This window comes from Oncorhynchus masou, chromosome 24, assembly GCF_036934945.1.
Source record: "Oncorhynchus masou masou isolate Uvic2021 chromosome 24, UVic_Omas_1.1, whole genome shotgun sequence".
NCBI classification, from domain to species: Eukaryota; Metazoa; Chordata; class Actinopteri; order Salmoniformes; family Salmonidae; genus Oncorhynchus; species Oncorhynchus masou.
Genome location: NC_088235.1, coordinates 73,832,273 through 73,856,818, shown reverse-complemented (window position 1 = coordinate 73,856,818; position 24,546 = coordinate 73,832,273). Strand labels below are relative to the sequence as shown.

The window sequence follows — 24,546 nt, the reverse complement described above, 5'->3', positions numbered from 1 at the left end:
TTTTTGTTTGATCTGTGGAGTAGTTTGAAAGTGTGTACTTAATGAAGGTGGTGGAGAGTTTCAGTCTTCTATGCTGACTCCTGAAGTCCAGAATGCACATCAGACTGAACAGGCAATCGAGGGCAACATTAATATAAAATACATGGATGGGGAAGCAGATGGTGAGGGGAAAGAAAGAGCAGTGTTTTAAATTACATTTACACCCAAGAAACCAATTTTTCTGTCCGTAGTTGCATGATTATGAACTATAAACTAAATGTCATAAATTCTTCCTTAGAGGATTATTTGTCTGCATTTCCCCCCCCCCCCCCCCACACACACACACACACACACACACACACACACACACACACACACACACACACACACACACACACACACACACACACACACACACACACACACACATTTGTATTATATTAGAAAGTCAAGTTATGAAAGTGATATTTTCAACATCCTCAACTTTCAAACAATCAACTTACAAACTAACAAGCAAGAAGAGATAGTCTACTGCACTTTTTTTTCTCATTTTTGCTACTATAATTAAATAAATACATCAGGAACTACAAGCACCATAAACATCTGTTTGACTTCAAAGTAATGCATTCTGGGAACAAATGTTATTTTATCGAGCGTCTTCTCTGTTCTCTGAGGGCTTGTCAATGAGAAGAGAACACCATTTCCCATCATGCAAATGCACTTTTTCCCTCGAAATTGTCCCGTCTGCCGTATCACGAAATGGGAAAATGCGAGCTGCGAAAGGAGTAACCAGGCAGATGAAATTGAACATAAGTTAACGTGCACATAGACACATTAAATATGGAACAGTACCGCAGTTGTATTACGACGGTTCGTTATGACATAGAAGTTGTACGGTGTTCTGTCTTTCTTCGTTTTTGTTGTTAGCTACATGGACGTTGAACTAGCTGGCTAACGTTAGCCACCTCCCTGTCGCGAGCAACGCCGGGGTGGATATCTTCGTTTAGGCTTCGGCTCATCACCGTACTGCAGTATGTTACAGTGGATAAAAAGAGGGCCAGGGCTCGGTTATAGCATTTGAGCGTTACCGCTGTGCAAAAACAGCGTCGGTTCAAACCATTGGTCAAAAATGCACAACCCTTTGCAAGCTATAATTAATCACATATTCTATGCAAGTTAGCCAGCCAGCTTAATCAGTAGTTAATATGATGGTGCAGTACAGAAATTAATTGCAAGTAACGTTTCAGTGCCCGTGGTACAGTGCTGCCGTTGTATTCCCGAAAAGGTAAGAAAAGTTGTCCTCTTTTGCTAAGTAAGCAAAGTTTCTTGGTTAGGTTTCAAACAGTTAATCTCCAAGATATCTGTCCACTAGTTTCCAACTTGGGGATCATACAAGGCAGCATGGAGCGAGGAGACACCATGGAGCGAGCTGGCAGCATCCAACTGGACATCCCTGACTTCAGCAACTCTGTGCTGTCCCACCTGAACCAGCTGCGTATGCAGGGGCGGCTGTGCGACATTGTGGTGAACGTGCAGGGCCAGAGCTTCCGTGCTCACAAGGTGGTGCTGGCTGCCAGTTCCCCTTACTTCCGAGACCACATGTCGCTGAGCCAGATGAGCACCGTATCCCTGTCAGTCATCCGCAATCCCTCTGTGTTCGAGCAGCTCCTCTCCTTCTGCTACACTGGGAGGCTGTGCATGCAGCTGGCGGACATCATCAGCTACCTGACAGCTGCCAGCTTCCTGCAGATGCAGCACATCATCGACCGCTGCACCCAGATCCTGGAGGGCATCCATCTGAAGATCAGCCTGGCGGATGTGGAGGAGGAGCTGGGGGCCGGAGTGAGGCACAGGGGGCTGGAAGCTTGGAGGCCAGAAGAGGAGGAGGGGGGTTAGGAACATCAGGGGGCTCGCGCTCCCTTAGCCCGCGCCACAGCAGCCCCAGGGTTCTGGGCCTTCGAGGAAGCAGTGCTGGAGGGGCCTTGGATATCCGGGAGGTGGGAAGCCCAGCGGGGGAGTCCATGAGCCCCCAGATGGTGGAGCACAGCGGGCTGGGCCCAGAGGGGCTGGCTAGGGGGGTGGTAGTGGGCAGCAGGCTGGGGAAGGAGCCCATACTGCGCATCAATCGGGCTGGCCAGTGGTACGTGGAGGCCGAGTCAGAGAGAGGGAGTGGTGGTGAAGAGGGGGAGTCAGTGCGGGTGGTGGACGGGTTGAGGATAAAGACTGAGAGGTTAGAGGAGTGGATGGGGGCCGATACCCAGGAGGAAGGGAGCGGGGCGGAGGAGGGAGCAGCCATGATGATCGACACGTCCGGGCGCAGCTCATTGGTGCAGGAGGGTTTTGTCACGGGGGCCAAAAGCTCTCAGCCCTCCAGCAGCTTCAGTGAGACAGAGAGGTGGGTACAAGTTCCAGGGAAGCAGGCCCTTCATGGTTTCATCTATGCCTTTATATAAAGGGAGAGTGTGCATGCAAGTTTTGAACTGCAGTCAAATTCAGTACGAAGTACCTCAGAAAAGCACTTTGGGTAACATTTAAAGTTGAGTGAAAATTCAATACAAAGTAGCCTACTATATGTATTACTAATGGAAGATGGGGTGCTAAGGTAAATGGCAAGGTGGAGCTACTCACCGAACTGAGGTTTACGGATCCAGTATCTCTATCCTGTTAGGTTTAGTCCTACTGGCAGTGTGGTGGTGATGGCCGAGAGACAGAGAGCCAAAAGTGAGTCACCCAGCAGAGCGGACAACCAGCGCCACACCAGCTCACAGGTATGTGTCACCCTCATCGACTGGTATTCTACCCTGGTGGTCAGCACTATGCATTCCCAAAGTCCACCATACATCGCTAGTCCTGTGGTTTGTTTGCCAGGGGGAGGAGCAGGCCGTGTTCGACATGGGTGGTTACGAGGAGTACCTGCGTGAGCAGGTGGGTGATCGCTGGTTCCGCTACAACCCTCGGCTCACCTGCATCTACTGCTGCAAGTCCTTCAACCAGAAGGGCAGCCTGGACCGCCACATGCGGCTGCACATGGGCATCACACCTTTCGTTTGTCGCATCTGCGGCAAGAAGTACACCCGCAAGGACCAGCTGGAGTACCACATTCGCAAGCACACAGGAAACAAGCCCTTCCATTGCCACGTCTGCGGCAAAAGCTTCCCCTTCCAGGCCATCCTCAACCAGCACTTCCGCAAGAACCACCCGGGCTGCGCCCCTCAGGAGGTGGCCCACAGTGCCTCCCCAGAGACCACCACCGTCTCCTCCCGGGGGGGCCAGAACGAGGAAGAGTCGCCCAGCCAGGAGGAGCCAGAGGGGGGTAGCAATGGAGGAGGGGCCTCTTTTGGAGAGGGTGCCCAAGCCTCGGTCTCCACCACTGGGCCTGATTGACTCAGTGGACCATGGAGGGAGATGGTTGGGGTATGGGAGAACAGGGTATTAGGTTTTTTGGGGGGGCAGGCAGGCAGGCAATTAGGCTGTCATTTTGTGCTCTCCTGCCAGGCGAAGGAAAAAATATATATCTTGAAGTTGCTTCAAAGGAAAGGATGAAAAGGGAGTAGGTGATTTCAGAGGGTTTCAAGTCCATCCAGGGTGTTATTTTTATAAGCATTTTTCAAATCCCTTCAACTAAACAGCAGGGACGGGAGTTCCAGAATGATGCAAAAGAGTAGTTTGATAGGGCACTTTGTATTATATAGTTATTTATAAGTGATATGTCCGCTTTAAACCACATCTACCTTCATAACACAAACTGAACAGATAAATCGAATACATGAAGAAATGCCACACTAATAACTTCATACAACACTGAATGCCCATAGTTTTTATTTGACTGTCTATTTTCCCATGTTACAGTTTTATACTTTTGTATTACCGGTTTACAGGTTCAGAATGCAGAAAAATAACAGGCTGAACTGGTCACAGTTTGGTCATATTGTATTAATATTGCCAAAACACTGTGCCAGTATAATAACTACATACATACATACATGCATCTCCACCACCATATATCTCCATTTTTTTCCTTTTGCCTTGAGACAATCTTGAGCAGTTGGGGGTCAATGATAGATAATCAGACTCTTCATATATGCTCATTTTAAGTGCCAGAATTGCTTTAAAAAATGCAATTGCACATGAATAGTAGACATGGCCCAGTGAACAAAAAAACTGTTAATTTGGTAGTAATAAGTGCAATGATGAAAATAACACAACCTTCTTGACAGATGTCAAGAAGACCGAAGGGTCAACATGGCTAAATGCTTTCGAAAGTGTAACATTATTTAATCAGTATAACAATTTTACAGATGTATTGTGAAAGAGGACTCTTGATCCATCTGTAATTTGCCGGTTAAAACCTCATATCTCTACATTCTTCAACTAGCTGCTGAATGCATACTTATATACAGGAATGCAAAACACAGGAAACTTAATGGTCTTCAACCTCCGATAAGCTACAATAAAACTCAGTTACCTCTCACACATCACTACGCAATACAGGTCTGCTCCAAGCAGATTGGTCGATAAACTCAGCAGAATTTACCGTATGTAATTGTTTTCTCATTTTTCTATGTTGTGGTTAACGTGAACTACTTTTTTAAATGATTTTTTTTAAGTGACAAGATTTCTTTCCCCGCATAGATCTCATGTCTTTCGGAACATTTTTGTATCTAGCTCTGACAATGTATCTGGAGGACGTAGAGACGAGACGAGATTGTAATGGGGGACACTCGTATCCCTATCGGGGGAGTCCTAAGGAGGAGCAGGATGGGAGACTAATAAGACCTTGCGGCTGTACTGTAGTACCACCCAAGAGAAAGCAGGAGGTCACTGACTGCCACGGATGGCCTGTCAACAGAGGATAGACACGCAGTCTGTGTGCTTGCTACAGTAGAATGTGCTCCTTTGGCAATCGGTAAGAGGCATCCTGGCAACCAATGGAATTGAGAGGATAAGCCAAGGAACTTATTCCCCCCTCGCATGGAGGTCAACATTACTATGCCAAGCACTTAAAGGAGGGGTTTGAAAGGATAGCATTTAAGAATTATGTAAAAGGTATATATCGCATATGCATATTTAAACACATTTGTTGCTATATAAGAGTAAAGAGAACCTAAACTTGCTAAGATTTTGAACGCAGATATAATAGTAGCATAGTGGATTGGCTGTTCTCCCCCCCCCCCCTTTTTGTTTTTTTTGTTTTTACAGAGCTGTGAATCATTTGTTGTTGTGACAGGAGTTTTTATGAATGGGTGTATGCAAGTGAAAAACAGCTACTGATTTGTCCACTGGTTATTTCTTATCCGGATTGAGAATGCATTACACATCACCACAGTACACCTCAGTCTAGATTCGTCAGACAAAAACAGGTCAACATTTGTTACAACAAATATCAGGTATTTTTGTTTACTGTTTTTAAGTTTACTCTCTTTGTAAGTTACGTTTAATATTATGGAGTTTAAAAAAAAACATGCTTGGGCTAACTGCAGTGATATCTTACAGCAAGCTTTATTTAGCAAGTGTGCAAAGCTTAAATATACATGTTTTAATAAAATGAATAAAATATTTTGTGTAAATGAAAATGCCATTATGGCAGTAGCAATGCAGCTATTATCTTACGTCGAAACTAGGGATGCACAAATGTGGAAATGAAACCGGTTGCTTAGGGCCCAAGCCGTTAAGAGTTTTTAGGAACTCTGTTGGGGTCTCAACTTACAGTTTTGAAATTTAGTTGAGCATCAGCATTTTTTTCTCTTATGTCAGTCAATTATTGAGCGTGCACGAAGGGCACATGTCCAGGGGCCTCCCATTGATTTTGCCAGTCACTCTCCCTCAGATATCATATTAACGTGGCGTAAATCATGGCAAAATCTGTAGAATTGCAGAAAATATGGTGTAAAAAGGAAGAAGGAAATCTCCGCCCGATGGCAAAATGAGTGGAATAGCGTTGAAATTAAATAAAATCGCAGTCTTCTCTCTGCACCATGGCAAAATGTGTAGAATTGTAGCAAACTTGCTTTAAAACTGCAATATTTTCTCTGCTCCCAATGGCAAAAACAAAAATGTATTGCAGGAAATTCACTCAAAACATATTTTAAAGAGGGGTCCACTAAAATATTATTCTCCTGTGAGGTGGGGGGGGCCTCCCAACAAAATGTTGCTTAAGGCCCCCAAAAGGCTAGGGGGGAAATCTTGGTCAGTAACCAATATCTTTTTGTCCATGATGACTGATATAATTTCTGTATCAGCCATCATGGGAAAAATGGTATTACAGAAATTGTGTCAACAACTAGCTATTTATCAAAAGGCCTTTTTCATAATTGATAAAAGACCATTTTTTGTAAAGGTCCAATATAGTTTCACCTAGAGAACACCAATCCCCGGGTGTTGGGAGTTGTACAAGGTGAACAGTGCACCGTGTCATTTTATTTTAGCTCAGATTTAACACCATATAATATTGGTACAGAATATTGTTTTTTTCCAGCCATATTTGTCCTACACTGATGTGAAGTCAGATATGTTTCAATTAGGGATGCATGATATAAGTATTTTAATACTCAATATTATGCTTGCAGCATGAAGATTCTTAACAATGAGATGGCTTCAGCTAACATTTTTGTTTAAATGTGTCACGCTCACAGATCATGCCTCTAAGCCAGTGGTCACCAACCTTGGTCTAGGAGAGCTACAAGGTGTGCCGACTTCGAATTAAAACATTCCAGTGCGTACATAGCATTCCAAAGTAGAACTAAAGCGGAATCATTTGAATTGACAGTTGATTTTCAGATACATTAGATTTCAATCATCTTAGAGATTACATTACATTTACAAACCTTGAAGCCGGAAAACCTGGAATCCAGATAGAAAAGTGTTCCTGCATTATGTGTTAAAAAAAACTATTTGATTTTTAAACAATTACTATATGAAAAAAGAACAAAACTCAATGTTTGGTTTTACAAGATGTTTTCCCCAGCAGGTACCAGGTTTGCCGGATTTCAATTGAGTTTGAATAGTACTCCCAGGCCTTTTTGGGGATTCGACCAAGATTGATTGTCATGCTGTTTTCTTTGTCTATTGCTTATAATTCAAATGGCTTTTGTTACTTTTTTAATAAGCTTTAACTGTGCAGAGGACATGTGTATTTGCAGTGTAAATATGATTATTGAACCCTTGTATATGTATTGTTACTGCTGAATGTGGATCAATGACAGGAACAAGCCATCTCGTGTAGCCTCTCCAGTTTCAGCAAACAGATCTATGTCGTCTCCACTTACCTCGGTATGTCGTGTGAAGATTCTTACTAAGCTAGTGCGAGGGTGTCAATAATGCATATATAGTTGATTTAAGTACTGCTCTGGAAAGTTCTGTTTTGACCCGTCTATCCAACTGTGAAAAACCACATCTAGCTAAAAATGTTAAGATGTCAAAATCAGGAATCCAAAGATTTCAGTTACTTGAATGAATTGTCAAGCTGAGGCCCTATTTAGCATCAATGCATGCCATCTTTGTCATAGGTTTTCAATGCCAAACTTGGGAAAGTTTCTTTATCAATATATTTGCTCAAAAACATGCCAAATAATGTTATTAGGTGACATTTAATATATTCTACATTTTGTGCTATTATGTCTTGGTCTTGCTGATCCATTGTCTTGATTCATTTTTTTTTTTTTTTTTACAATTGTCTTGTGTGAAATGTCTATACACAAATGCATACATGCAGTATATCCAATATGATTTTGACTGCAAAATGCTTACTTCAACTAATTATTAGGCTATGTAATTAATTGGCAAAAATATTTAATACTTAAGGCAAAATATTATTTGACGTAAAAAAATATATTCATAAACAAAGAATATCTCAAAGGAAATGGAATATATTAAATTACAATATTTTACATTTTCACTGTCAAGAAATGTACAAAACCAGCTGTGGTCTTGCAAGATCTTGCAGGTTATATGTGAAGTTCCCTTTTTATTCAATTTTTTGCATGGTCCTGTTCCTGAAAAAGAAAAATGTCTTGATTATACTGTAAAGGGTAATGCTTTGGGTTGGTGGTATGAAGGGGGTTTGGTTTATCGCTTGGGGTCATTTGCAAGGCCAAAGGTTGATTTGTTAATTGCTTTTGATAATGTGAAAAAGGGTTACTTCACAATAACCACTATATCATTTTCATTATTAAAGTACATTCTCTTCAAAGGAAATAAAGCACTTTAAGTGTTACTGTGATTGGCTGGTTTTATTTTTAGTAAGGTCAGATTTAGCAGTTTGCGTACATGTGACAGGATGAGTATATGTGTGAATGGATGTGTACCTGTATGTAGAGGTCGACCGATTATGATTTTTCAACGCCGATACCGATTATTGGACGACAAAAAAAAGCCGATGCCGATTAATCGGACGATTTTTAAAATGTATTTGTAATAATGACAATTACAACAATACTGAATTAACACTTATTTTAACTTAAAATAATACATCAATAAAATCAATTTAGCCTCAAATAATTAATGAAACATGCTCAATTTGGTTTAAATAATGCAAAAACAAAGTGTTGGAGAAGAAAGTAAAAGTGCAATATGTGCCATGTAAGAAAGCTAAGGTTTAAGTTCCTTGCTCAGAACATGAGAACATATGAAAGCTGGTGGTTCCTTTTAACATGAGTCTTCAATATTCCCAGGTAAGAAGTTTCAGGTTTCAGTTATTATAGGAATTATAGGACAATTTCTCTCTATACCATTTCTATTTCATATACCTTTGACTATCGGATGTTCTTATAGGCACTTTAGTATTGCCAGTGTAACAGTATATCTTCCGTCCCTCTCGCTTCTACCTGGGCTCGAAACAGGAACACATCGACAACAGCCACCCTCGAACCAGCGTTACCTGTGCAGAGCAAGGGGAACAACTACTCCAAGTCTCAGAGCGAGTGACGTTTGAAACGCTGTTAGCGCACACCCCGCTAACTTGCTAGCCATTTCACATCACATCGTTACACCAGCCTAATCTCGGGAGTTGATAGGCTTGAATTCATAAACAGCAGATCTGCTGGCAAAATGCACGAAAGTGCTGTTTGAATGAATGCTTATGAGCCTGGTGCCCACCATCGCTCAGTCAGACTGCTCTATCAAATCATAGACTTAACACACAGAAATACGAGCCTTAGTTCATTAATATGGTCAAATCTGGAAACTATCTCGAAAACAAAACATTTATTCTTCCAGTGAAATACGGAACCGTTCCATATTTTATCTAACGGGTGGCATCCATCTGTCTAAATATTCCTGTTACAATGCACAACCTTCAATGTTATGTCATAATTACGTAAGATTCTGGCAAATTAGTTCGCAATGAGCCATGCGGCCGAAACTGTTGCATATACCCTGACTCTGCGTGCATTGAACGCAAGTGAAGTGACAATTTCACCTGGTTAATATTGCCTGCTAACCTGGATTTCTTTTAGCTAAATGCAGGTTAAAAATATATACTTCTGTGTATTGATTTTAAGAAAGGCATTGGTGCTTATGGTTAGGTACACGTTGGAGCAACGACAGTCCTTTTTTGCGAATGCGCACTGCATCGATTATATGCAACGCAGGACATGCTAGATAAACTAGTAATATCATTAACCATGTGTAGTTATAACTAGTGATTATGATTGATTAAGTTTAATGCTAGCTAGCAACTTACCTTGGCTTCTTACTGCATTCGCGTAACAGGTGGGCTCCTCGTGAGGCAGGTGGTTAGAGCGTTGGACTAGTTAACCGTAAGGTTGCAAGATTGAATCCCTGTGCTGACAAGGTAAAAATCTGTCATTCTGTCCCTGAACAAGGCAGTTAACCCACCGTTCCTAGGCCATCATTGAAAATAAGAATGTGTTCTTAACTGACTTGCCTAGTTAAATAAAGGTGTAAAAAAAAGAAATTTGCGTCCAAAAAATGACCGATTTCCGATTGTTATGAAAACTTGAATTCGGCCCTAATTAATCGGCCATTCCGATTAATCGGTCGACCTCTACCTGTATGTATACCTTTTGAGTGTTTGTTTAAAAGTGTAATTTTAAGGATGGTCCTTTCACCAATCTACAGATACTTAATCAATTACTCATTTGACAGATTTACATAAAAAAAGTACTCACTCTTAAAAAAAAAAAGTGGTCCACTGTCCATCCGATTTGGTTTATTTTACACAGAGATCAGAAATTGGCTGTTACATGGCATGAATGACAAATCCGAGGTTGGTGTGTGTGTGAGATCAGGGGTCACAGGGGTCAGCCACCCGGCCGGTGAACACCATGGTGTTGATGGTGGACTCTCGGATGAGCAGGAGGAAGGGCCGGTTGGCCATAAACACTTCCTGGTTTAAGTTGATGGAGCGGCCGATGGCCACCACAGCTGTGGCAGCAACCACCTCACTGCCTTCCTCATTCACCTGCAACATTTGTTTATTTGTTAAAAATAGTTTTGAAAGTTAATGATCATTGATTTAATGAAGTTAAACAACTATATTCTATGCTTGTTAATTGTTCAATTAGGCCAAGTGTCCCACCTGATGCACATTTGATCTGTTAGCAAGTCGTTTTGTCCCCAGCTACTTTATTAAGTGATGATCCTAATGGATTTCATATGATTCTTATGGATCCTGTACATACCTCTATGAATGCTTTATGGAATGCATCTGAAATGTACAGATTATTTGCCTCGTCTTCCAGGATGCCTGAGAGGCTGGCGTCCCTGGGGCTGAAGAGGTCCTCGAGCCCCATGGCCTGAAGTTGCTCCTTCAGACTGAAGCTGTCTTCGATGCGGAAGCGTGGCAGATGCACCGACACCGCGGTCTCCCTCATGTTATCCAGCCAGCCAGTCAGCTTCTTCATGTCCAGGTTCTCCTCCACCTTACAACAACAGCAGATTGGTGGTATGGAGGATGAGTTGAAATTATCTAAATGTGTCATGAATAGCAAATTACTAAAACATGAATAACCTTGGGAGTACAATATAATTGTCAGTGAACTGTGTAACTGACAACAGTAGGCACCCAGGACCCACCTCAGACAAGGGTGTTCCTTTCAGTGGTAGGATCAGCACCATGGTGATGCCCTCTCCGCGGTACGGCAGCTCCAGCAGCTGCACCTTATCTTCAGTGAACCTGCCGTAGCGAAACTTGGTCTCCTGGTACATCATGGACACTGGGCATGTCTTGGACTTACTCACGTAGAAGTCGGCCTTGAAGACTTTGTCTTTGTCGAATTGGCTTTTCCACTGACCCTGTGAGACAGCAAAAAATAAGGCGACAGTGGAATGAAAGGCAATGGGTTCCTGGGTCGTGGCCAAAATGAGACTTGTTTTGGCCTGTCCATCCATAGGCAGTGCAGAACACAAAATGTGTGAGAAAAATATACTCAACACACCTTGAAATAGATGGCATTGACCAGGACCAGCACAGTGTTGGAGTTCAGTGATCCCTCCGGCAAAGTGTTCTGAATCCTTTTTTCCGTCTTGTTTGAGATCCAATCGTTGATGGTCACCCGGGACAGCTCTGGCTTCTCCTAAAAGACCCATGTTCACAGAATTGCACTTCTACCATGTCACATGCCTTGAACTACTTTGGTAACTCTGGAATTGAATTACTCAACAGTTTGCAGTAGCTTCAGATAAATAACATGTAGTAATACCTCAGTACATCTAATTCAGTTGTTCCCACCTCTGGTCCTTGACCCCAACAGTACACATTTTTTTATTGTACCCCTGGACATGCACACCTGATTCAACTTGTCAACTAATCATCAGGCCCTCAATTGTTGAATCAGATTTGTCTGAGGCAACAACAACAATGTGTGTTGTTGGGGGTACTCGAGGACTGGAGTTAGGAACCACTTCTCTAATTGATTACTTAACTCTGGTCCATAATAGTAACAAGTGACTTAATTAACTCTTGTACACACAGTAATTGTTATTAAAGAGTGCATAATAACACATGCAATTTGTGATGTGTGAAAGGCCAAATTAAGCAGTAGGCTATGAAAAATGCAAGAGGGAATGACCTTGAAATTGAGTGGCATGAGTTTGGCGCCATACACCAGCTCACTGATATTCTGATAATTCTCACTGAATGCCAGAGACTTTTCTCCGAAAAGACGGTTGGCTGAGATCAACTCTGTCATTTTGTCTTTCTTGCGGTACAGGCGACAGTTTAGCTTGGCGAAGAAGAAATGCACTTGGTCCGACGTCTTCTCTTTGATCGTGTCAAACTCAAACACCTGAATTGAGATTGAGACAGAGGTCAGACATTGGGAGGCCTGAGCTGTTATTGGTTGTGGCTATAAATAAATAAATAGAAATCACTGAAGAAGAGCAAAACAGACTGAGTCAACATATTAACTGACATCAAACCCACATTTCTAAGTTCCTCCTGCCTAATGTGTATGTGTATGTACAATATTTTAAAAGGTCAATAACTCCAAATTTCAATGACTTACAAACCTCAAATCAACTATATATATTGTCAAAATTCATATACAAATATTGAAAGCATTTAATGAGACAACTAAGATGTGCAACATGAAAAAATTGTCCCATTTACATTGTGTAATTTATTGATGGTCCCTAACCAGCCCCAGAGATGGGTTTGACATTTTTCCACGGTCGCACACCAGCCAGCTGAAGCTAATTGGCTAGCACTACCTAGCCAAGGAAACGTCAAGACACTAGACCTGGTTCGACTATTTCAAGTTATCTAAAAGGGTGAGTGACTAACTGTGTAGTGTTTTGGCAGAAGTGAATGTACAAAAGCTTGCCACGTGCGAACACACGAGACACCAACATTTCGCTTCCGACCTCTTACGTTCATAATCTGTTTGAGCGTGTTGTTGCAGGCGCCTAGTTTGGTCATGGCGAAGGCTGTGGATATGCTGATAGGGGACATGAAGATGTTGGCCTCGCTGGGTTTACCCTGGGATAGCTGCTTGAATAGGGACAAGGCGAAGCGACTGTTCGCCTTGGACAGCTCCCACACCCGGGGATTGGTGTTCTCAGGGACTTTCTCTGGTTTAGCATCCGCTGTCAAGGCTTCATCCTCGGGGCTGCGGTAGACACACTTGGGCTCCAGGGGCACGTCTTTGGGCTTGACATGGCAGAAGTCTTTGAACGCCTGGGAGGTTGATAGCAAGGCGAGGAGCAGCCCCAGAATCCACACAAACTCGGGCAACCTCATCCTGAGGGGGAGAGAGGGGTCTGGGTCAGGTTATATGAGGCTTATTCAATCCCTTTGGTCATTGGTCACAGGCTAATTTAGACTTGGGAAACCAGCTGTCTCTGGCCAACTGATGGCATGTAAGGATCAATGAAGCACCGGGGGAAGGGGAAACTAGCAGACACTGCAGCTCACAAGGACTAGCGTTGGTATAGGCTGCAGTATGGTACTGTATACACATCTATTGTTTTAAGCTATTTTGAAATACTGGTACAAACCAGAGGAGGCTCCTTCAGGGAGGAGAGGGATGCTTAACTAGAACATATTCAAAATAACTTTCAACCTACCTCCCTTACTTTTTTAAGTCACCAGATGCCACTACAGCACACATTCTAACCAAAATAACACCACTCAAAGTAACTTCCAAAGTTCAACTGTCTCTTTGCCTAGTGGGAGGTCGTTGTAATGTAGGGAAACACAAAAAATAACAAAGCACACACCGGGGCTATCTCAATGGGGAAATTCATTATTTTAAAGAGTTTCCACTCAGTTTGCTCTCCGAATACGTGATATTTGAATAAAGCTTAGGGTATGTTATGTTATCACCTTATTAGAAGCACCTTTTTTTCTTTAAAGTAGTTAGTCGTTTTATTCAGCACCTGTAAAAAAAAACATTGGATGCAAGTAAAACCTCTACTTTAATGTAATTCATAACTCAAGAGTGGCCATCTAAGTATGTACAGTGGGGTCCAAAATGATTGACACCCTTGATTAATATAAGCAATAAAATAATTAAAATACTTAGCTATATTGTATGCTAACATTTTTGAAATGGTATTATTTTATACTAATACTGTACATGCTAACCTCTCGTTATTGGTAATCTGTAACTTTCTCACTCATTATTCATGATTCATTCAGGATGATACTTAATCATGGTAGCATCCACATTTTTATAAACATATTCTATTCTTATTTACAATTAAAGTGACTGCAAAATGAAAATACATTATTTACCATTCATTTCTTTTGGACCCAAAATAATCAGAAACACAACCAAAATGAACTGCAAATGCATCCAACAAGTTTATAGAGTCACAAGCTTGATGTAGTCATTGCATGCTAGGAATATGGGCCCATATAAAAACTTTTGAATACTTAATATGAACCTTTAGGGGTGTCAATAATTTTGACCCCAAGCTTTTAGAGAAAGAAAAGTATTACTTGTGACACACAATCTTTCCCGGCGCAATTGTATCAGTATAAAATAATTTGCCAATTATTTTAGGATAGAACATAGCTCAATATTTGAATGATGTAATACAGTCATTATTGATCATCTTTATCAAGGGTGTCAATAACTTTGAATCCTACTGGATATGAAAGGGATTAAAATAGCAACTAGGAACCACACAATGCCAAAAGAAAATATTATGTTTTAAGTTTGAAGACTTGCAATAGAACAACCATTTCTGTTGAGAAGGTTTGAATTTACCCGTCTGTTTATTCAGCGAGCCATTGACAAATACCTGTTGCTAAATATGTGCCATCTTTGAACATAGCATTGTCTCTTTCAACCAAACTAAACCCTATGTAACAATATTATGAATTGACAATGCCTTACCTGAGGTCTATTGTCCTTGTAAATGACTGTGTGTGTGGAACCTAAGTATCGGCTGCGAGTTGAGCTCATGAGTCCCTCATAGGGGTCAGTGTCCTGTAGCGCAAGTGGGGGGCTGGAGAGAGGAAGATTTACTCAGCTCAAACTTTGAAGTGTTGACTTTGAAGTATTGATCGATTCAGTTGAGTTATTCCCACATGTTGATTGATCCAATGTTCTAAACACATATTTAATAGTATTTGTTTATATGAAATAATACAATAATGCATCATGCCAATACACAGAGAATGGTCACAGTGAAGAATAAATAAGTACAGCCTCATTTGTACAATTGTACAGAAATACAACATACATGGTGCGATATTGATAATGAGAAGGATTTTTATTGATTTATTTCACCTTCATTTAACCAGGTAGGTCAGTTGAGAACGAGTTCTCATTTACAACTGCGACCTGGCCAAGAAAAAGCAAAGCGACAAAAAACAACAGAGTTACACATGGAATAAACAAAAGTACAGTCAATAACACAATAGAAAAATCTATATACAGCGTGTGCAAATGGAGTAAGGAGGTAAGGCAATAAATAGGCCAATAGTAGCGAAGTAATAACACTTTAGCTAATTAACACCGGGGTGATAGATGTGCAGATGATGATGTGCAAGAAGTAATACTGGTGTGCAAAAAAAGTTAATAAAACAATATGGGGATGAGGTAGGTAGTTGGATGGGCTATTTACAGATGGGTTGTGTACAGCTGCAGCGATCGGTAAGCTGCTCAGATAGATGTACTAACTTTAAGCATGAGCTAAGAGAAAGATGTTGCTCTACATCACATTAACAGCTGTCTGCGTTACTTTTAGATCAGCTTTAATATTGCAGATTGTAGCTTCCATCAATGTAATTGTTTGCATAATTTCCAATCTCCCATTAAAAACATTAAATACACAATACCAGTCAAGTTTGGACACCTACTCATTCAAGGGTTTTTCTTTATTTTTTACTATTTTCTACATTGCAGAATAATAGCGAACATATCAAAACTATGAAATAACATTACATTTACATTTAAGTCATTTAACATGTATGGAATCATGTAGGAACCAAAAAGTGTTAAACAAATGAAAATATATTTTAGATTTGAGATTCTTCAAAGTAGCCACCCTTTGCCTCTGACAGCTTTGCACACTCTTGGCATTCACTCAACCAGCTTCAACTAGAATGCTTTTCCAACAGTCTTGAAGGATTTTCCACATATGCTGAGCACTTGTTGGCTGCTTTTCCTTCACTCTGCGGTCTGACTCATCCCAAACAATCTTAATTTGGTTGAGGTCAGGGGATTGTGGAGGCCAGGGCATCTGATGCAGCACTCCATCACTCTCCTTGGTAAAATAGCCCTTACACAGCCTGGAGGTGGGTTTAGGGTCATTGTCCTGTTGAAAAACAAATGACAGTCCCACTAAGCCCAAACCAGATGGCTTGGCGTATCTCTGCAGAATTGTTTTGTAGCCATGCTGATTAAGTGTACCTTGAATTCTAAATAAATCACTGACAGTGTCACCAGCAAAGCACCCCCACACCATAACACCTCCTCCATGCTTTACGGTGGGAAATACACAGGCGGAGATAATCCATTCACCCACACCGCGTCTCACAAAGACACGGCGGTTGGATCCAAAAATCTCAAATTTGGACACCAGACCAAATGACAAATTTTCACCGGTCTAATGTCCATTGCTCGTGTTTCTTGGCACAAGCAAGTCTCTTCTTATTATTGGTGTATTTTAGTAGTGGCTTCTTTGCAGCAAATCGACCATGAAGGCCTGATTCACACAGTCTCCTCTGAACAGTTGATGTTGAGATGTGTCTGTTAAAATCTGTGTAGCATTTATTTGGGCTGCAATTTCTGAGGCTGGTAACTCTAATGAACTTAACTTCTGCAGCAGAGGTAACTCTGGGTCTTCCATTCCAGTGGCGGTCCTCATGAGAGTCAGTTTCATCACAGCGCTTGATGTTTTTTGTAACTGCAATTGAAGAAACTTTCAAAGTTCTTGAAATGTTCCATATTGACTGACCTACATGTCTTAAAGTAATTATGGACTGTCATTTCTCTTTGCTTATTTGAGCTGTTCTTGCCATAATATGGACTTGGTCTTTCACCAAATAGGGCTTACTTCTGTGTAACACACCTAACTTGTCACAACTCAACTGATTGGCCCAAACGCATTAAGAAGGAAATAAATTCCACAAATGAACTTTTAAGAAGGCACACCTGTTAATTGAAATGCATTCTAAGTGACGACCTCATGAAGCTGGTTGAGAGAATGCCAAGATTGCCTTGATGACCGCTTTGCACAAAGAATCTCAAATATATATTATATTTTGATTTAACACTTTTTTTGGTTACGACATGATTCCATATGTGTTATTTTGATGTCTTCATTATTCTGCAATGTAGAAAATAGTAAAAATAAAGAAAACCCATTGAATGAGTAGGTGTTCTTAAACTGTTGACCGGTAGTGTATGTAAACAAGATGTTTTTACATTTTAATACATTTGTAAAAATATATAAAAACCTGTTTTTGCTTTCATTATGGGGTATTGTGTGTAGACTGATGTTTTATTTAATCAATTTTAGAGTAAGGCTGTAACGTAACAAAATGTGGAAAAAGGGGTCTGTATACTTTCCCGAATGCACTGTATATACATTTTACGGACACAATGTATTCTACAATAGTTGTCTTTCCTTATTTTTTTTTTTTTCATCCTTCAACTACCCTCAACCCCTCCCATCTACAGTTGCAAGACAAAGTATGTGAACCCTTTGGAATTACCTGGATTTTTGCATAAATTGGTCATAAAATTTGATCAGATCTTCATGATCAGATCTTCATGTAAGCATCTTCATGCTTAAACTAATAACACACACACAATTATACGTTTTCATGTCTTCATTGAACACACTGTGTAAATATTCACAGTGCAGGGTGGGGAAAGTATGTGAACCCTTGGATTTAATAACTGGTTGACCCTCCTTTGGCAGCAATAACGTCAACCAAACGTTTTATGTAGTTGCGGATCAGAACTGCACAATGGTCAGGAGGAATTTTGGACCATTCCTCCTTACAAAACTGTTTCAGTTCAGCAATATTCTTGGAATGTCAGGTGTGAACCGCTCTCTCGAGGTCATGTCATAGCATCTCAATCGGATTGAGGCCAGGACTCTTTACTGGCAGCTCTAACCAACACCTCCAATCTCGTCGCATTGATTGGACTCCAGGTTAGCTGACTCGTGACTCCAATAAGCTTTTGGAGAAGTGATTAGCCTCGGGGTTCACATACTTTTTACAACCTACATTGTGAATGTTTAAATGCTATATTCAACAGACAAGAAAAATACAATAATATGTGTTATAAGTTCAAGACTGTGTTTGTCTTTTGTTGTGACTTAGATCCGATCACATTTTATTACTAATTTATGCAGAAATCCAGGTAATTCTCTGAAGACTGTACAGTTTCTATTTTACATTTTTTTAACTGTGCTGTTTCACAAAAGTTCTGAACCTCTTGTATATACATTTTACAGACACAGTACATTTGACATTAGTTATCTTGTTTTTAGTCCCACCATTCAGCTCCACTCAACCCGTCTTATCTCTTAACACCATCCAGTTTTGATTTCCATTTGCCATATTTTTCAGTTGTGATGTTTCACAAAAATTCTGAACCTTTCTATTTTCATAGTTTCTACAGATTGTCAATTAAAGATAAAGATAAAAAATATTAGATTATTGATCGATTGACTATTACTTTTCAAATCACCCAGCACTGCTATCTGCAGAGTTAGCTCCATGTGAATGTTGTAATTCTTCAGCCATTCCTGAACCTGCAACCAAAAACCAGCTACATATGGACAGTACCAAAACAAATGATCTAATGATTGTCTCTTCGTAGCAAAATCTGCTGAAATGGTTCTATCCCTATATAAACTCAGCAAAAAAAGTCCTCTCGCTGTCAATTACATTTATTTTCAAACTTAAAATGTATAAATATTTGTATGAAAATAAGATTCAACAACTCAGACATGTGACTAACAGAAATTGAATAATGTGTCCCTGAACAAAGGGGTGGGGGTCAAAATCAAAAGTAACACTCAGTATCTGGTGTAGCCACCAGCTGCATCTCCTCATGGACTGGAATTGAGATCCGGGCTCTTTGCTGGCCATGGCAGAACACTGACATTCCTGTCTTGCAGGAAATCACGCACAGAACGAGCAGTATGGCTGGTGGCATTGTCATGCTGGAGGGTCATGTCAGGATGAGGATGCAGGAAGGGTACCACATGAGGGAGGAGGATGTCTTCCCTGTAACGCACAGCGTTGAGATTGCCTGCAATGGCAACAAGCTCAGTCCGATGATGTTGTGAAACACCGCCACAGACCCTCCACCTCCAAATCAATCTCGCTCCAGAGTACAGGCCTCGGTGTAACGCTCATTCCTTTGACGATAAATGCGAATCTGACCATCACCCTTGGTGAGATAAAACCGTGACTCGTCAGTGAAGAGCACATTTTGACAGGCATGTCTGGTCCAGCGACGGTGGGTTTGTGCCCATAGGCGACGTTGTTGCTTGTGATGTCTGGTGAGAACCTGCAAAATTGGCAGTGTTTCCTACATACAAAGCATGTCGAGGTCTGTAATTTTTTATCATAGGTACACTTCAACTGTGAGAGACTGAATCTAAAACAAAAATCCAGAAAATCACTGTACGATTTTTAAGTAATTAATTAGCATTTTATTGCAAGACATAAGTATTTGATACATCATTAATATTTGGTACAGAAACCTTTGTTTGCAATTACAGAGATCATACGTTTCCTGTCATTCTTGACCAGGTTTGCACACACTGCAGCAGGGATTTTGGCCCACTCCTCCATACAGACCTTCTCCAGATCCTTCAGGTTTCGGGGCTGTCACTGGGCAATACGGACTTTCAGCTCCCTCCAAAGATTTTCTATTGGGATCAGGTCTGGAGACTGGCTAGGCTACTCCAGGACCTTGAGATGCTTCTTACGGAGCCACTCCTTAGTTGCCCTGGCTGTGTGTTTCGGGTCGTTGTCATGCTGGAAGAGTCAGCCACGACCCATCTTCAAAGCTCTTACTGAGGGAAGGAGGTTGTTGGCCAAGATCTTGCGATACATGGCCCCATCTATCCTCCCCTCAATATGGTGCAGTCATCCTGTCCCCTTTGCAGAAAAGCATCCCCAAAGAAGGATGTTTCCCCCTCCATGCTTCACAGTTGGGATAGTGTTCTTGGGGTTGTACTCATCCTTCTTCTTCCTCCAAACACGGCAAGTGGAGTTTAGACCAAAAAGCTCTATTTTTGTCTCATCAGACCACATGACCTTCTCCCATTCCTCCTCTGGATCATCCAGATGGTCATTGGCAAACTTCAGACGGGCCTGGACATGCGCTGGCTTGAGCAGGGGGACCTTGCGTGCGCTGCAGGATTTTAATCCATGACGGCACAGTGTGTTACTAATGGTTTTCTTTGAGACTCTGGTCACAGCTCTCTTCAGGTCATTGACCAGGTCCTGCCGTGTAGTTTTGGGGTGATCCCTCACCTTCCTCATGATCATTGATGCCCCACGAGGTGAGATCTTGCATGGAGCCCCAGACCGAGGGTGATTGACCGTCATCTTGAACTTCTTCCATTTTCTAATAATTGCGCCAACAGTTGTTGCCTTCTCACCAAGCTGCTTGCCTATTGTCCTGTAGCCCATCCCATCCTTGTGCAGGTCTACAATTATATCCCTGATGTCCTTACACAGCTCTCTGGTATTGGCCATTGTGGAGTGGCTGGAGTCTGTTTGATTGAGTGTGTGGACAGGTGTCTTTTATACAGGTAACGAGTTCAAACAGGCGCAGTTAATACAGGTAATGAGTGGAGAACAGGAGGGCTTCTTAAAGAAAATCTAACAGGTCTGTGAGAGCTGGAATTCTTACTGGTTGGTCGGTGATCAAATACTTATGTCATGCAATAAAATGCTAATTAATTACTTAAATCATACAATGTGATTTTCTGGATTTTTGTTTTAGATTCCGCCTCTCACAGTTGAAGTGGACCAATGATAAAAATTACAGACCTCTACATGCTTTGTAAGTAGGAAAACCTGCAAAATAGGCAGTGTATCAAATACTTGTTCTCCCCACTGTATGTATGGGACATATTGGTTGCAAGAATTTTGTATAATTTTAATTGAAAAATTGTAAGTTTTGAATACGGTGTCGTTTTGTGTATCAGTTCATAAACCATCTGCCATGGAATCGTTATAATTGTCTTTAACACTTCGGTCAAGAATGAAATCTCTTGCAAACATTGGGAAAACATGAAAAAAATACCTGACATTGGCAACACCCACATACAAAAACACTTATACTGTAATTGAACTCCAATTAGGCTGAGCCTTAGCACTACAAATAGACCTCAGGTAAGCCCACCTCTTTGGTGAGATCTTTGCAAACAGAGGCAGTGAGAGCGAGAGGAAGAGAGCAATAGCCGGAGACATATTTCCGACGACATTAGGGCCACTTTGGTGGACCATGTCATAAATCACGGCCTGACGATGAGGGAGGCTGGGCAGAGTCCAGCCCAACCTGAGTCGCTACACGGTAGCATCCAGAATACGGGCATTTAGACTGGAGAACAGGTATGTCTTCAACTTTCTACACTAGACTGTACATATGTAATTGTTGCACATCATTCTGCATCACAGTACAATATTAGGTCTATGATCCTCAGAACAAAAAAACATTCTGCTGTGAAGTACATGCAATATAGTTTTGATGTCACTGTGTACATTATGAAAAGAAATAACCTAACCAATGACGGCATATTCTTGTATTTTCTACAGAACTGCCAGACGACCTCCTGTGGGTGAACGGCAACATCTGTTCACCCATGAACAGGAACTGGCCATTGTCAATCTAGTGTTGGCGAACAACACCATCCGCCGACATCAACTACGAGGGTAAATCATTACCGATCCCACAACATTCCATAATATCAAGCGTGTCAGTATGTCGACACTGTCGCATCTTGGGTCAACACCAACTTACGATGAAGCAGCTGTACAGGGTTCCATTTGAGAGGAACCGTTTCATTTTGACATAGAAGTGAGATGTTAATGTCCAAGTGTTGCGTCTTATTTGGCTTGTGTGTAGAGTTAGCACAGCGAGACAAATTCCCCCTCCCACTTGCCTCTTCCATTTTTGCTGTAATGCTGCCCATTAGTTGTGTGTTTGTAGAAATACAAATGACAGCTAAAAAAAGCATCAGTTTCACAATATTTAATTACAGTCCCTGCCAGTAAAGAATCACTGTTGCACATAAGTTACATTTACTTCAAACTTCCAGTTAGTTTACCCCCCCCAAAGCAATTGTATTATACAAAAATGCAATCCAATTTTCACACAGTGAATTCTTTAACAAAAGAGAAATGGTATAACAGCTACATCCACATTGGAAAAATATTCTAAACATTCCTTAAGGGAGTAGAATATAAAAACAAACATTGTCTTCATCATGTTGAAGTTAAACATGTACCTTCACTTAATTAAGCAAATTCTTACAAGACAACTTGGGTCGTAGTAATCAAAAGCAATTACATTTCCCAAAGCAATTACATGTCCCAATTACAGTTCCCAAACCAATGAGTGTGTTCAGCGTGAACAAGAGAAAAAGAAAAAAGAAAAGGAAAGCGGTCTCTCCCATTGGGACATGGCCGCTCACATGGAAATCAACTCCCAATAATACCCATTGCCTGTCAGTGTGTGAGGTGTTACAATGTGGGTTAATGGTACATTTCATATCCACTTAAAAGTTAAGTGATTCTGTGCTACTTTCTTTGCAGCGGTGGCAACAATTAAGCAGAGGTGGGCCACCGCTTTGTAATGAATATAGGGGGAACACTGATAGGATTTGCTAATAAGGACAACTAAATCCAAAGAAGTAATTAATTACGCAGTACTTAGTAAAAACTCAATGAATAACTGAAGACATTTCTTGGAAAATAATTAAGTTACTCGTGTTGCCTTGGTGTATGGCTATCCTACTATCAAAATGTTACTGCGTTTACCCAATACGAGTCAATCATCACACACACACTTCATTTAAATTAGGAAGCATAACATAAAGACTACCGGGATCTTCTCTCCACAACTTCAAAAAACAGACAACCTTCTAGAAGGGTTGGAAAAATAAAAGCCCCTTGGAAACGGCAGACGTCTTTCCTCTAATCAAACACAGACCAGACAATGCTACGACAGCCCAAACTATTTTCTTGGTTTGTATGAAAGACACAAAATGGCTATGTAAACAAACAGGTGAGTTTTCCGGTATCAATGGATCTTAAGTATTAACTTGTATTGCACAAGTGTAGATTCTGGCACTGAACTCCTTTGTCTCAAAGGATAAGCGGTTCCTCGGCTCTGCATTGGCAATCAGCTGATTGACTCATCTTTGCACAGCTGATATGTAGAGACCATTTAATATAAATGCTGACTCTTGAAGGAGTTTAATTAACAGCGGGAAGTTGATGTACTGTATAGACAAGCCTGTAGGTTTGCATCTTAAACTTTGAAATAGTCAACCTGCTGGAAAGCTCGTCACATTTCTTAAGCCTCAATCAGTGCGCTCAACAATAGAACGACTGAGAACAGACAGTATTCAAAAGATAGCAGTGAAGGTATGGAGTGAAGAGAATTCCCATTCAGACACATTAAAAGGATACATTTTCCCACCAATTTTTTTTCGAAAGAAGCAAATACTTCAAAATGAAAACGTACATTTATAAGGACATATTTAAACATACATGTTTAAGTTTTAATATTATATTAATTTGCACTGGTGCAAAATGTTCACCTTTTTTTCAAACACTTAAATATGAAAAAAATCATTGAGCAACAGACAGGGCTTTGAACCACAGTAGTTAACTTAAGAGGTAATTCACTTTCCCAGTGCGGGCAATGGCAGTTCCTTCTGGTTAATACCTCGGATCGAAAGCAGTTCTTAGAAACCACAGCATGTTAAATGGACAAACTCCACCACTTTTCTACCTCATTTTCATTATCTCCAGCACAATACCATTGTCAACATATGTGTAAATGGTGCATTTCTACATTTTGTTTAAAAAAAAAGTTACATTTTAAAAACAGTGATTTTCAAACACTGTGATTCACGGTGACACAGGGACCATGAAAATACCCTCCCTTGGGCTATAAACTCATTGCCGGTTTTAAAAATCAATGTTTATTTTGTTGTTGTTAAAAAATAAAAATAAACTTTTAATCCTACTCTGATGTCCCAGAGAAGCATTTTTTAAAGGACCTTTGTCATTTTAACCACAGGTCATAGAAATGTGCTGTTTACACATATGTAGACACTGGTTTGGTAATGATCAATGAGGTAAAAAAAAAAAAAAAAAAAGTGGCGGAATTGCCCTTTAAGAAGTAGCCTAACCCATGAAGCATGGCAATATAACCAACCATTTCAAAGTGTTACATTCTTTTGAACCTTCCACAAATTCTGTCTCTACAATGCATTACAGCAAGGGTTTTGTATCCAATCTTTACGATTGTTCAAATATCAATAGCGCTTTCCCAAGAAATAGTAACACCAAAAATCAATAGTATAATGTTACATAGCGATTATACATTTAAAAAAAAAGGTCCCACCAAAATTGGTGTTAAGATGTCGAGAGACCAGTTTATA

The 24,546-nt window shown here is 40.8% G+C and overlaps 2 protein-coding genes across 3 annotated transcripts; one reads left to right on the top strand and one right to left on the bottom strand.

The window, feature by feature from the left end:
• Positions 1–736: 736 nt before the first annotated feature.
• Positions 737–7,867, top strand: LOC135512612 (zinc finger and BTB domain-containing protein 37-like). Its single transcript, XM_064934821.1, is given in 5 exon segments — positions 737–1,264; positions 1,352–1,869; positions 1,872–2,374; positions 2,648–2,747; positions 2,848–7,867. Coding segments are annotated over 4 exon segments (1,608 nt in total). The 5' UTR covers positions 737–1,264; positions 1,352–1,380; the 3' UTR covers positions 3,364–7,867.
• A 2,260-nt stretch (positions 7,868–10,127) lies between these two features.
• LOC135512613 (antithrombin-III-like) lies at positions 10,128–14,902 on the bottom strand. 2 transcript variants are annotated; one of them, XM_064934822.1, is made up of 8 exons: positions 14,781–14,896; positions 13,763–13,815; positions 12,809–13,178; positions 12,009–12,224; positions 11,376–11,513; positions 11,014–11,232; positions 10,620–10,859; positions 10,128–10,399 (listed from the first exon to the last, which is right to left on the bottom strand). In XM_064934822.1, the coding sequence occupies exons 1-8, from the start codon at positions 14,847–14,849 to the stop codon at positions 10,223–10,225; spliced, it is 1,482 nt and encodes a 493-aa protein (XP_064790894.1). In that variant the 5' UTR covers positions 14,850–14,896; the 3' UTR covers positions 10,128–10,222. The 2 variants fall into 2 exon arrangements, with proteins under 2 accessions (XP_064790894.1, XP_064790895.1); XM_064934823.1 differs by lacking the exon at positions 13,763–13,815 and having other exon boundaries at positions 14,781–14,902.
• Between the last annotated feature and the right edge of the window lie 9,644 nt (positions 14,903–24,546).

Coding starts and splice junctions, on each gene's coding strand:
- LOC135512613 (XM_064934822.1), bottom strand. CDS start 14,849: ATGAGCTCAACTCGCAGCCGATACTTAGGTTCCACACACACAGTCATT. Junction 12,225..12,808: donor CGCTCAAACAGATTATGAAC/GTAAGAGGTCGG, acceptor ATCTCAATTCAG/GTGTTTGAGTTTGACACGAT. Junction 10,400..10,619: donor TCCATAAAGCATTCATAGAG/GTATGTACAGGA, acceptor CAAATGTTGCAG/GTGAATGAGGAAGGCAGTGA.